This window comes from Desmodus rotundus, chromosome 3 (assembly GCF_022682495.2).
Source record: "Desmodus rotundus isolate HL8 chromosome 3, HLdesRot8A.1, whole genome shotgun sequence".
Taxonomy (NCBI): domain Eukaryota; kingdom Metazoa; phylum Chordata; class Mammalia; order Chiroptera; family Phyllostomidae; genus Desmodus; species Desmodus rotundus.
Window position 1 is genome coordinate 151,498,888 of NC_071389.1, and position 12,845 is coordinate 151,511,732.

The 12,845-nt window shown below is 50.4% G+C and overlaps 1 protein-coding gene across 5 annotated transcripts; it reads right to left on the reverse strand.

Annotated features, from left to right (window-relative positions):
- Positions 1–1,544: 1,544 nt before the first annotated feature.
- On the reverse strand, positions 1,545–11,659 carry SOAT2 (sterol O-acyltransferase 2). Of its 5 annotated transcripts, none has more exons than XM_045184314.3 (15): positions 11,523–11,659; positions 10,982–11,037; positions 10,353–10,584; positions 9,994–10,053; positions 9,553–9,660; positions 7,343–7,619; positions 6,777–6,846; positions 6,158–6,242; positions 5,375–5,420; positions 5,045–5,174; positions 4,001–4,098; positions 3,463–3,561; positions 2,824–2,959; positions 2,198–2,343; positions 1,545–1,992 (listed from the first exon to the last, which is right to left on the reverse strand). In XM_045184314.3, exons 2-15 carry the CDS (start codon positions 10,998–11,000, stop codon positions 1,942–1,944), a joined length of 1,557 nt encoding a protein of 518 aa, XP_045040249.2. In that variant the 5' UTR covers positions 11,001–11,037; positions 11,523–11,659; the 3' UTR covers positions 1,545–1,941. The 5 variants fall into 5 exon arrangements, with proteins under 5 accessions (XP_045040249.2, XP_024431603.2, XP_045040250.1 ...); XM_024575835.4 differs by having other exon boundaries at positions 10,353–10,489; positions 11,523–11,657; XM_045184315.3 differs by lacking the exon at positions 9,994–10,053 and having other exon boundaries at positions 10,353–10,489; positions 11,523–11,658.
- Between the last annotated feature and the right edge of the window lie 1,186 nt (positions 11,660–12,845).

Genomic DNA, 12,845 nt, shown 5'->3' on the forward strand with positions numbered 1-12,845 from the left:
GAAAGTTGTTAAGACAAAAGATCATAAATGCAATCATCATAAAGGCAAAAAAATGGTAATTATGTGAGGTGATGGACGTGTGAACTAACCTTATTGTGGTAATCATTTCACAATATGTGCATACATCAAATCACCACATTTTTGTACCTTAAATTTATATTATACTCAATAAAGTCTCAATAAGGCTGGAAAAAATTAAAAATAGAAATAAATTAATTTTTTCCCAATCAATTGAATGTGCAAAAAAAGAACCCTCATGTCAGCCATGGACTGCGGGTGATGATGACATGTCGCAGCAGATTCATCAGTTGTGAGGGGTGAACCACTCTGGTGGGGGATGGTGAGAATGGGGGATGGTATGTGGGGGGGGCAGGGAATGTGTGGGAAATCTCTATCTTTGCTCAATTTTGCTATGAACTTAAATTCTGCTCTAAAAAATAAAGTCTATCAAAAATAAATAAAATATTAAATAAAAATGGTTGGTATACATAGGAAAATATATTCAGTTTTTTCAATAGTAAGCACAATGCAAAAATTAAAATGACAGACATGATTTTCTGCTTATCAGATTGGTAAAAATAAATAAGTCGACAAAACTCCATATTGGCAAAGGGGTGGGAGATGGGCGGCAATATCATGTGCTGTAAATTCGCGTGAGCTTTCTAGAGGGAAGCTGGGCAATGTGTACAAAATTTGAATTAGCCCACCCAATGTTCCAGTAATTCTGCGTATGGCACATTTCCCTAGGAAAATGCACAAAGAGGTATATATACACAAGGCAGTTCATCATAGAATTGTTTTAAAAGAGTGAAACATCAGAAACAATTGAAAGTATGTAATTAGTTAAATATAGTATAAGCATGCAATGTAATGCCATGCAGTACTTAAAAATGAATATACCTATACTATTGACATAAAAAAATATTCTGTAGACACTGTGAAAATGGTTTTAAAAGTGCTCCCCCTCAGGAATTTTGGTTGGTTTGGTCCTCAGTCCCCCTGGAGCTGCTGTTGCCCTTTCCCTAATGCAGATGCCTCCCCACCACCAGGTTGGGCAAGAGATCTGTGCAGGAAAGAGAGAGACGACCCTCTCCTTAGAGCGGCCCTGAATGTGAACATTTTGACCTGCTGTCCTCATACAGTTAAGACATTCCCAATTTTAATGTCAGTTTTATAGCTGTGGAAACGAGGCTCACCAAGTTGAAAATCTGCCCGACGTCTGTACAGGAGGCTCCTCTGCTGAAGGAAAAGAGACCTGCCGTGTGCCCTCTCAAAATGTGCTAGAGGTTGCCGTGAGCAGAAGGATTAAAGGGGTGTGGAAATGTGAGCTGAAGAGGAGTCAAGGTGGAAGAGGGGGCGAGGCCAGGTTTTGGGGAGAGAGGAGTGCCATAGAGAAGGTAAGGCAGGATGTTGCCCAACCCTCAGCTCCTTCCGCCACAAAGTCTTGCCTCCGCGGACACAACTCTTCAATAATGCCTGTCAAAAGTGGGCTTTCGGCAAATGATGAATGAATGAATAAACGAATGAATAAAAAGAACCACAGAGTTTATTATTGTGTTGGAAGTACAAAATAACCCCCCCCCCCCGAAACCAAACCCTTCTCAGACCTTGGTGGTCCCAGGTCTCTAAACCTCCCCACATGCACCAAATATGTGAGGTCCTTCAAGTGTCCTCAAGTCCGGACAGCCATGGAGTGGGAGGGGGCCCTGTGCCCAGTCTACCGGGGTGGAAGCTCAAGAGCCAGCACTACTCTGGGTCTGTGCTCAGCTGCCTACAGGCCCACAGATCTCAGTCTCTGGAGTTCTCTGGCGGGTCACGCATGCTGAGTCCCCTCACCTCAGAGCTAGGTCTTGAAGTGCAGAGAGATGAGCCCTGGTCCCAGGCTTTGCAGGCAGAGAAGAACTTGGCGGTATCATCAGGGCAGTGAGAGTGCCCGGACCTCTAAGCATGGCAGGACCAAGATCGAGGTGTCACCAGCCCCCAGAAGGTTGTCTGTGCCAGAGAAAGGCGAACTGTGAATAAGGTCTCTCCCAGTGCCCACTCTGTGCACTCAAGACTTGGGAGCCCATTGCCCCCAAACCAGGCCCGGCCCCTGATCTTAGCTGTTGAATTGGGAAAAAATAAGGGATTAGCTGTTGGGAAGGGGAGGCGTATACCCCTGAATGGGAAGCTGAGTGCAGGTGTCCTGGTTCCTTACCTGGGACAGGGGACAGTGCTGCCGTGCATACCACTCCTGGCAGTACAGGCTGACCTGGATGCCCTGGCCCAGAAACAGCATGGTCCACATCAGCACGTTCCACGCTGGCCCTGTGTGCTGGTCATGCATCATGAAGTTCATTGGTCCTGAGGCAGGAGAAAAGATTGTCACCCCAACTCCAGATACCTGTGCCTTGTGTCCCTGGCTGCTCTCCATCCCAGGGCACTGGGAAGCGATGGACCAGGAAGGTCCCATTGGAAAAGATCTGGAAGCAGCTCCAGAAACCCATGGAGGTCTCAAGTGACTCACAGAAAACCAGGATTCCTCAGTTTACCCTTCAATAACCTGGATCTCATACTGAACCTCCTAACCTCCACCAGTTTTCTCCCCTTTGTCTCCCTCCATGTGTGTCCCACTCAGATGCTCCTCTAGAGCCAGAAATCTTCTCCCACATCCCCCAGGACACTCTCTTGCTGCCATTTGACGCTGCCTCCCTCCTTGCTCCCGAGTCCCTTCTGTCTTGGGTGCATGACTTCCCCCATAGTTTAGATTCTCTAGGAGCAGGAGCACAGGCCTCCTCCCTCTGGATGAACCCCTCTCCCGTGGCACACAGAAGCCAAGCTCACCTCCAAAGACAAGGAAGAGTATCAGCATGACAGGGTAGAAGAAGCCCAGGACAAAGCAGAAGATGTACTCATGGACAACTGCAGAGACCACGAACACGCCCAGCACGGCTGCCCCACGGGCCTGGCCACCAAGGAGCTGTCAGGGGCAGGGGGAGGAATGTGGAGTGACTCTCTTTAGGTCCCCTCTATGAAAAGCCCCCTCCTTAAGGAAGCCAGGAAGGTATGTGGTGCAATGAAAAGAATATGGGATTTGGGGTCAGAAGGGCTGACATGTTTTACTTAAGAGCATTTCATTAGCCCATTGGGCCTTATATGCAATTTTAAAAAGAGGATATAATAATACTTACTTCACAGGGTTATTGTGCAGATTAAATGTATGTAACAACTCTTGGTAACTGAAAATTGATATATGCATGCTCCTTAGGAGGGCAGAAAGCCCTGTGGAGGGGTGGAGTTAGGGACAAGGAAGATAGGAAGTTAGATCATAAGAAGAATTTTCTGCCCATTGGATTGGGTAGAATGGGGCAGATGGAAGGCTAGGGGACCTTAGGTTAAATGGTGCAGAGGGAGGAAAGGAGAGGATGTCCCAGAGAGGCTACACTAACTGTGGGAGCTGAGGAAGGTCCATAGAGCCCATACCCACAGCGCATCTTGATATACATAGCTGTACAGCCAATCGTGGACCACCACATTCCAAGTGCGGTAGTAGTTGGAGAAGGATGTGGAGTTCCACCAGTCCTGGGGAAGGGGAAGGGTCAGAGTGGGGGAAGGAAGTGTGTATCAGGGCCCTGTCTGTTCCCAGGTCCAGTTTCTCAGCTTCCTACCCCTGCCTCCTGCCCCCATCCCAATATTCTCCCACAAGGGCTGACTCCAGGCAAAACAGAGACAGCAAGTACTGTCTCAGCTCTCTCAGTTCCCTCTTCTGGACCTGGGGTCCCTGCCTTTCCTGTTACTCTGTCTCTTTCTAAATCTCCCTCTCCATCTGCACAAAAGCAGTTAGCCCTGACTAGTCAGGAGGTGGAGGGGTGGCGTTTTAACCACACCCAGAAGGGCACATTTCTCATTGTGGGAGATCAACAGCACAGCTGAGGCAACACCCAACACAGCCGCCATCCTCCCCAGATCCCTCTCTATTCCCCTGCCTCTAGCCCCCAAGTGGCCCAGGTCCAGGCCTCACCCGGTAGAACATCCTGTCCCCAAATCGTAGCATCTCCGCGAAGGCGTTGAGCCAGCAGTGAAGGAATGCAAAGAAGATGAGCAGCAGCATGAAGATGCCTGGTGAGTGGGGACAAGGGGCTGCGGGTCAGACTGGCCCACCTTGAACACCTGGGAAGATCTGAGGAACCCTTGCCCAGCATCTAGGGCCTCAATCCTACCCATTATTTATCAGTGATTTACTAATTCATGCATTTATCAATTTGCCCATTTGCTTATGAACACCATGCCAGATATTGGGGCTATGAGATGATTCTCAAAGCCCCTGGCCATTGAGAGTTCACAGAGTGGTTGGAGAGAAAGAGAGACAGACAGACAGACAGAGAGACATGTGTGACCACACATCAAGGTTAAATGTATTGGGAATTAAGCGTGGTGGCCACAGATGTGCTTGGGAATGCAGAGCATAGGGCAGATCATGGTAATTGATGGCTAAGACAGGGAAAGCTTCCTAAAGGAGGACCTCTCACATGGGCCTCCAAGAAAGAACTGGGTTTTACAACTGGACAGTAGTGAAAGCGCAATCCAAGCTGAGACACTAGTGTAAGCAAATGCCTGGAGGCGTGAAAGTGCACGCAGTTCAGTGAATGGCTGGACTTATGGTGGGATGTGATGCACAGGAAAGGCCTGGAATGCCAGACCACCGTTCAGTCTTATCTGGAGATCCCAGCAATGGGGAGTCACTGGAGCTTTTGAAACAGGATCAGGAATGATTAATCTGTAGGAAGGACGTTCATCTGGGCAGCAACGTCCTCAGGGGCAGATGGGAGAGGAAAGATTCAGGTGGGAGGGACACAGGTTGGGAGGCTAATATAGAAAGGGGGAGCGGATGACAAACTGAACTAATACCCTAACATGAGCAGTGGTAGGAGGAGACAGAAGTGAAAAGAGATTCAGAGGGAGAAGGTGTCAGAACTGACTGAAGGCAAAGAGCAAGGGTAGTGAGAAATTCCCAACTAACTTTCCCACAGCACAGCCTTCTCCAGTCCTGTTGTGGTGGGCATACCTGGCAATGTGGCGTGCATGACAGAGAGTACCAGGGCACGGGTGCTGAAGGGCTCCCGGCTCATGTTGGCAAAGACGGGAACACAGAGGCGGCCCAGGATGAAACAGGCATAGAGGACGCAGCCCAGTGCCTGGAGAGGAAGTGGTGGATGCCTAACTTTGAGAAGGGGTACTGGCAGCTGCCCCCTCACCCTAGAATTGGACTTTGGCCCAGCATCTTCCTCTTCTTCCCTTTGACCTTCTCCCCAGGCTTCTTCCACTCCACTCCCAGAAATTCCCCCTCAGCCGCCAGGAGTCACAGGTGGTCCACCCTTCCACCCCATCTTCTGACCTGGGCAAAGTTCTTGGCCACGTAATTCCACCTGATGTTGGGTGTCCTGCAGCAGCAATGGGGATTATATGTTTCTTGTTCCCTGCTCAGGCCAGGACCCAGGTTCTGGAGCCCTCACTCCACAGCCCCTCAATTGCTCAGGCCTGGGAGGGTTTTCGGGGGAGATGGGAGTCTAGAGCACTTTGCACCTTCCGTAGTAGAGATAGCAAATGGAATTTTAGCTTGGGTGTCAACTAAGGTGACCAATCATCTGGAGTTTGCTCTGGATTGAGGGATTTCCCCAAACCTAGAATTTCTTTTTCTTTATTTTTTTAAAAAAATATTTATTTATTTTTAGAAAGAGAGGGGAAGGGAGGGAGAAAGAGAGAGAGAGAAACATAGATGCGACAGAGAAACATCGACCAGCTACCTCTCACATGGACCTTGATGGGGACTGAACCCACATCTTAGGCCTGTGCCCTGACCAGCCAGGAATTGAACCAGTTACCTTTTGTTTTGTGGAACAATAGTCAACCAACTGAGCCACACTGGCCAGGGCAGGACCTAGGATTTTCAGTGCTAAAACAGGGACAATCCTGAGCAATCCAGGACAGTTGATCATTGTTGTGATACCATGGATGGGGCAAGAAGGTGTAGCCTACTTGTCACTTCTTTCTCATCTCTGTGATGGGATGCTTCCTGAGAAAGTGTCTGGGGTGAGGCTAGGGACCTCAAGGAGAGGAGAGGAAGAGGGCAAGGTCCTGGATGGGCCTAGGCATCTGGGGAAAGGGTGAAGGGTCTTACCTGGGGTAAGTCTCCCTGTAGATGAGTGTGGGGCAGAAGAGGAAATAGAGGTAGCTGGAGAAACTGGGGGCCCGGAACCCCTCACCTGCGGAGGAGTGAGAAGGGTCAGTCAGTGATTGGGGGAGGAGGAGAGGGCAGAGGTGAGGGGGGCTGGGACTAGGGTATGGAGAGCTGGATAGGACAGAGGTGAAGGGGTGGGTGAAGGGTTGGATAATGGGTCTCGAGGGGGTGGGGGAGGTGAAATTGGGCAGGAGCTGAACCTGCTCTCTAGTACCTCTCTCTTACTTCCATTCCGGGCACCCCATTTCCTGGTGCAGAACCTGCTATGGCTGAAGTTTTATTTGGCACCCAGAAGTTCCACTACCCATTCTCCCTTTCTCTTCAGGCTAGGCCTGGAAATGGGAAAGCACCAAAAGTACTGGGCAACAAAGGTGCCATCTCTCGGAGTGGGACCTGAGGCCTAATGCTAAGGTCCACAGAGGCCAGATGGGGGCCAGACCTGTGCCCAGTGGGCAGGGTGGGCTTAGGAAGTCAGAGCTTTTATGAGGGTCCTGCCACTGCTGGCTGTATGCAACCAGCCAAGAGGCCTGAGTTTACAGCACCCAGGGGAAGGCCTCACCTCCTCTGGCTCGAAGGATACCAGGCACAGTCTCTCTCAGGAAGGAGTAGCTTTTCATCAGGAGTCTGACCTAAGATGGAGTGGAAGGGAGGTTCAGTTGCTGTGTGGCTTTAAGCATACATATCACAATGCACAATGTCTGGGTCCCCTCCGTTGAGAGGGGGGAGGGGAGAAGAGAGGAAGGGGAGGAGGGAGGGGGGGAGAGAGAGAGAGAGAGAATGAGGCAGGCAGTTCATAAAATATGTATGCTTAGAGCACATACTTTATCTTTTTGTCGGATTTCCTTATTGCTGGGATGAATAGAGGGTAAGGGGTTACTGAAAAGGCCAGAGCGGAGCCTTCGTTCAGAGCTTTCGTTCGGCCAACCTCCTGTGACTCTGCCGAGCCAGATTGCATTCGCCTAGCCCTGTCCATTTGGTTTACATTTCTCTGGAGCCTGCTGGTTGCTCAAATTCCTGGCAACGGACTCTGCCTCTAGTAACTAGCTCCACCCTGCCAATTCTGTATAGGCCTCCACAGCCCTCTGGTGCTCACCCGCCTGCACCACTGTTGGCCCCACCCATCACCTGCTCAAAGACGAGGACACAGCTGGAGGCAGGCGGGAGCTGATACTTGGCAGCCACGTGGACCGGGAGTATGCCAAGCACTGCAGTGTGAGCGGCCAGCAGCACGCAGCCCAGGCCTGCTCCCAGCATCCAGGCCCCTGCAGCCTGGGGCCTCGACCACAGACGGAGGGACTGGTAGGGTGCTAGCAGAGTGGACAGGAACATGGGGACCCATGCCATCAGAGCCAAGGGCAGCTGTCCGAAGCTGAAGATCAATAGGTCAAACTCCAACAGGAGCCTGGGAATGGGAAAGGAGAGACAAAGTAGACAAATGTGTAGCCTATCCTTTCCCCCTTCATCTGCAGCCAGAGCTCTTGGAAGATAAACTGAGGTATCCTGCGAAGGCTGTGAGCTCCTCATTGCTGAAAGTGTTCAAGAAGGCCCCTCTGTTGCCTAGACTTCTAGTGCAGGGTGTTGCCTGAAGAGACCCTATTGGGAAGTGGGTTTGCTTCCAAGCTGCTGTTAGAGCCCTCTGTGAATATTATGATGCTGCAGAAGGGCTCTGTACTTTGCATGCCACAGGTATTAGGATAGAAGGTATTAAGTGTTTAACTGGGATTTTTGTTAGTTCTGTCCACGGCCATACAACCCTGAACACACCCAATTTCATCTGATTTTTGTTAGTTCTGTTCTTTTTCAGTGCCAGAAGCTTGTTGAGTGTTTTGTTTGCTTAGATTAAGAGTACACAGTTTTGCTCCGACAGGGTGGCTGAATTGGTTAGAGCGAAACCCTGTACACCAAAAAAAAAGTTGTGGGTTTGATCCCCGGTCAGGGCCCATACCTAGGTTGTGGGTTCAACCCCTGGTCGGGGCATGTACTTCAATGGATTGAAGTTTCTCCCTCTCTCCCATCCTCTCTCTCTAAAATCAATAAACATATCCTTGGGTGAGGATTTTTTAATAAATATTTTAAAAAGATTTTATATATTTATTTTTAGAGAGAGGGGAAGGGAGGGAGAAAAAGAAGGAGAGAAACATCAATGTGTGAGGACACATGGATTGGTCGCCCCTCACATGCCCCCAACCTAGGACCCAGCCTACAACCCAGGCATGTGCCCCTACTGGGAATTGAACTGGTGACCTTTTGAGTTACAGGCCAGCACTCTATCCACTGAGCCACACCAGTCAGGGTGGTGAAGATTTTTTTAAAAAGGGTATACAGTTTTAATGGTGAAAAATTGGGAACAACCCACGTGTCCATTGGGAAAGGACTAATGAACAACATCAGGCAGCGCCTGACACCACCGTCATTAAACACAATGGACTGACATGGGAAGGTCTCTAAACTAGGTTGTTAGGGAGTGGAAGCGGAACAATAGGTACAGTACATGTCTTCTTTTTGTAAACCACCATAAAATACATCTCTTTGGTTCTTACATAGATATGGATGGAATGCATGGAAACTGCTTTGGAGGGAAACTCTCAAAAGGGCTGAAAATATTACTTTTGGAGAGTGGTCTGGGATTGAGGGGGTGGTCAAGAAGGACTATTACTTTACATGTATTTGGACTTTTTTGCTGAGATTTGATCCTTATACTACTCATATAATTAGCAACAATTTCACCAAAGGGAAGTGCTGTTGCTGAACTTGCAGATCCCTGGTCCTCTTCTTTTTACTGCTTCCTAAGTGCCCTACTTAGTGGGAGTTGTCCTGCAAATACAGACCCCAGGGATGTAAAGCCTTCTTCTAAAGCTCCTCCCTCAGAGGGGGTGGTGCTCTCCGGTTGAAACAACCCACCAAGGCACTTCTGTGTGTGTGTTCGTCTTCCCCACAAGACTGGGAGTGCCTCATAGATAGGGATGAGGCCTGCCCCTCATCTCTCTGGTGCCCAGGGCTGGTCGTTGGAAGATGCTCAAAGGAGGTTACTTGAATCGAACAGCACTGACTTGGAAAAGAGCAGGGTGAGAAGGGTGTGCCTGCACGCACGCACGCACACGTGTAAATCTGCCTCAAGACAAGGGTCTTATTGAGAACTATTTGAGTGGCCCTGGGAGGACAGACCCAGGGCCATCCAAGGCTGTGGAAGGAAGAAGCTAAGAGTATGTTTTAGGTGGGAATGTTCTTGGAAGCCACACTGATGTGTGCGCAATAATCAATGGTAGTTGGAGTCCTAGGGACCCCAGGGGTCTGATCTGATCTGTGTACCTACCCTAGGCAGAAGAGGGGCCTACCTGCCCTCATCAATGAAGTCGATGGCCAGGGTGCTGATAATGAAGACACACAGGCCGGCGATGAACATGTGGTAGATGGTCCGGAAATGCTGCACCTTCATCAGCTCACTGGAGGGAGAGGGGCCTGAATGTTGGTGCGGAAGGGTCCTCAATGTCATGCGGACTAGTGCTGGCACGGTACACGTGTGAGGATGGAGCCTAGTGACTGGAACGTTTAAGGGCTGGGATGTGACTGGGACATCTGTCCAAAACCCTTTCAAGCCCAGACACTGCTTATGCTGGTGGGCTTTCTTCCAGTCACACCCAGGGCAGATGGGGAAACCGAACCTTAAAAACCCTTTCTAAATCCCCTCCCAAACCACCTAGAGCCTGGGGATAAGCACTGATGTATCCTGGACCTCCAACTGAAGCCCCTTCTTTCCCTCCCACCCTCTGACTTACTCAAGCAGGGACTCGCGAGTGACAAAAACTTTCCGTTTTCTCAGGGATGGCTCCTGGGTCCTGAATTGAGACAGTTGTTCTGGATCAGGACCCAAAGGAAGAAGGCAGTGGGCAGAAGGCAGAGTCTTTTGGAAGATCAATACTTAAGAGCCAAGGGCAATAGTAGCAGAAGGTCAAGGGCCAGAGGGCAGGACCAGGCAGAAGGTCAGGGCCAGGGCAGAGCAAGGCTGGAGGTAGAGATCAGTGCCAGGGAGGCAGAGGCACTAAAAGGCACATGCGATGGTGCTTATGGCTTATAATCTTATGATGGAGGAGTCTGCTCCAGGCATTCCTCAGCCCCTGGCTCCTCAGACTCTTACTTGCTCAAGGAATCTGGAGGAATGGTAGGCAGACGTCTGCCTTGTGGTGGATAGGATTGTACTGCCTCTGATACAGCCTGATCCAGCAGCTCCAGCAGCTGTCTCTGTGCTTGCTCCAGCAGTTGCCTCTTCACAGCCTGCAGGACAAGCAGGGCCCAGTCTCCCTCCATCCAGTCCTCCAGGCTCTCATTCACCCAACATTTACTGAGCTTCTCTCCGTGCGCACTAAGTGCTAGGGGTAGAAAACATGTTTCCTGCCCACAGGTTCCCCAATGATTTATCTCCCTCTGACTTCCCAGGGCAGCAGTGATGATCAAGAGTAACAGCAGGAGCCACATTTCCAGTCCCACCCATCTTAGCATGTCTGATTTGACTGTCTTCTCCCTGACCCCAGCCTTCCCTCTCCTGACCTCTAGCCCCACTAACAGAAGACTGGTCACTAGCTGCCTTTTGGCCCATGCCCCGATGACCTGTATTTCAAATCCCTTCATCTTAACCCTTAGCTCTAACCTGAACTGAGGGGCTTGAACCCAAGAAAAAATTGTCTTTACACAAAACCTGTCCTCACCCCTATCTCCCTCCACTCTAGGACCTGTCCATCTTGACCTCTGACACCTGAGGCCCCTCACCTCCATATGTTGGGTCCATTGCACCAAGTCAGGGCCTCTAAGCACCTCTGTGTTTCCTAGGAGAAGGGGTCAAAGGACACACCCAAGGGGGAGGAGTTAGGGTTCTGCTGCCCTGTGCAAGCCCAGAGGCATCCTCTGCCAGGAAGTGCTTTTTGTGTGCTCAGCACCCTCCCAGCCCCCAATCAGAAGATATCTAGTATCATGGGTGGGGCAGTCAGAAGAGGAAGTTGTTTTATAGGGGGTGAGGAGGCCATTGCTAAGCAGGGAGCCTGATGACCGTTGATGGAAGCAGGGTGCTCAGGGAACAGGAAGCCTCTCCATTCACCCTCCGAGGTTCAAGAGTCAAAAAGACAAGGCAAGGTCACAGTTTTGAATGCCCCTTTTCTCCTCCGTCTCCCAGCTGGGTGGTTAGGAGCAGAGGCCAGAGTCTGCCTTCTCTCGCCTCCCAGGACAGCAGGAAAGGTTTCAGGTAGACAGCAGGAGACCTCTCTCAACAGGTTATACTCATCTGAGGTTTCTGCACTCCCAGAGGGTGGCTCACCTTCTCCGGAGGGTGGGTGCTCCTGCCTTCTTCTCGATCCCGCTCTCTTCCGCACTTGGGCCGCCCTTGGCTCCATGCTGTGAGTCTTGACTGGGTAGCAGGTGGCCTCTGTGGTGTTCCCTCCTTTCCTTCACCGCCTGCCAACCCTCTGAACTCCCATGGCCCAGCTCAACTGACAGCTCCAAAGGCTAAAGTCCTTTCAGGAGGAGGGGGCCTCCAGGAACACAGCAGGTTATCCGGTCTGGAGGGCAGTGCTTCCCAGCTACAGGCTCTGTGCACTATTGCAGGGGTGGACTGGACACAGCCCCCCAAGGGCCCAACTCCCACCCAGATGCCCAGCTCTGAGCAAGTATGTGCTCCCTTTCCTGGGAACAGTGACCACGATATGGTTGGAAAGGGGACTTTGCCTCTCTGAGGCTTATCACCTCGCCTAGCTCACCTTCCCAGCAGGCTGAAGGGCTGGGTGGAGTCAGAAACCTCTTCAGACATCAATACACTTAGCTCCCTTAGGCCATGAGATAAGGTGTGTGTCAACCTGAAAGCACTATAGGCATGTGGTAAATATTCGGATGGGGTTAGCATCTGTGACAATTGTGATGCTGTGGTCCCTCCAGGAAGAGCTGGGTGCCAGGGTCCCTGAATGTCATCTGTTCCCTGCACCTGCTTGGGTTAGCATGTAGGCAAAACAAACACATACTCAGCACCTGAGGAACACCAGATGTTGTCATATACGGAAGAACTAGATTTAAATCCTTTATCATTTCCTGGCTATGTAATTTCAAGCAAGTGACACAAGTATTTTAAGCCACAGTTTCCTCCTCTGAAAAACAAGGGCAAAAGTCCCTCCCTCACAAGGTTACTGTAAACACAAAATGAGGTAGTCCAGGTAAAAGCACGTGGTCCGGGGCTCACCCATGAGGGGAACTCAATAAATAATAATGTCCTTCCCTTTTTAGTGGGACATAACAGGTAACAGAAGGGTAAATACTCTGAGAGTTCCTCTTTGTTAAATTCCTGCTGGGGATTAACTATTAATTCTGCCTCTTCTCTCTGTCCAAAGTTCTGTGTTAGAAACAAGATCACAACCTCAGACCAAGGTCATGGGCTCAGTTTCTCCCCACCTCTTTCTCCATTTCCCCTTCCCCACCTCCCTAGTGGGTAGTTGGGTGAGTCTTCAGGCCTGGAAGCCTCTGCCAATGGCTGTCTCCTTTGTTCCAAGAGCAGCGGGAAGGATTGCAGTAGCCAATAGGAAAAGGGATCTGCTATGGGGTGTGGGTGGGCTTTAAAGAGGATAGAGAGAAGGGCCAGGAGCTCCAGAAATGT

Bases quoted from the DNA above. Each gene is read 5' to 3' on its own strand.
- SOAT2 (XM_024575835.4), bottom strand. From the start codon at position 11,598: ATGGAGCCAAGGGCGGCCCAAGTGCGGAAGAGAGCGGGATCGAGAAGA. The intron at 11,038-11,522 runs GTGAGCCACCCT...CCCTTCTCCTAG, and splicing joins GCACCCACCCTCCGGAGAAG to GAAACACAGAGGTGCTTAGA. The intron at 1,993-2,197 runs GTAAGGAACCAG...TCTCTGGCACAG, and splicing joins AGCACTGTCCCCTGTCCCAG to ACAACCTTCTGGGGGCTGGT.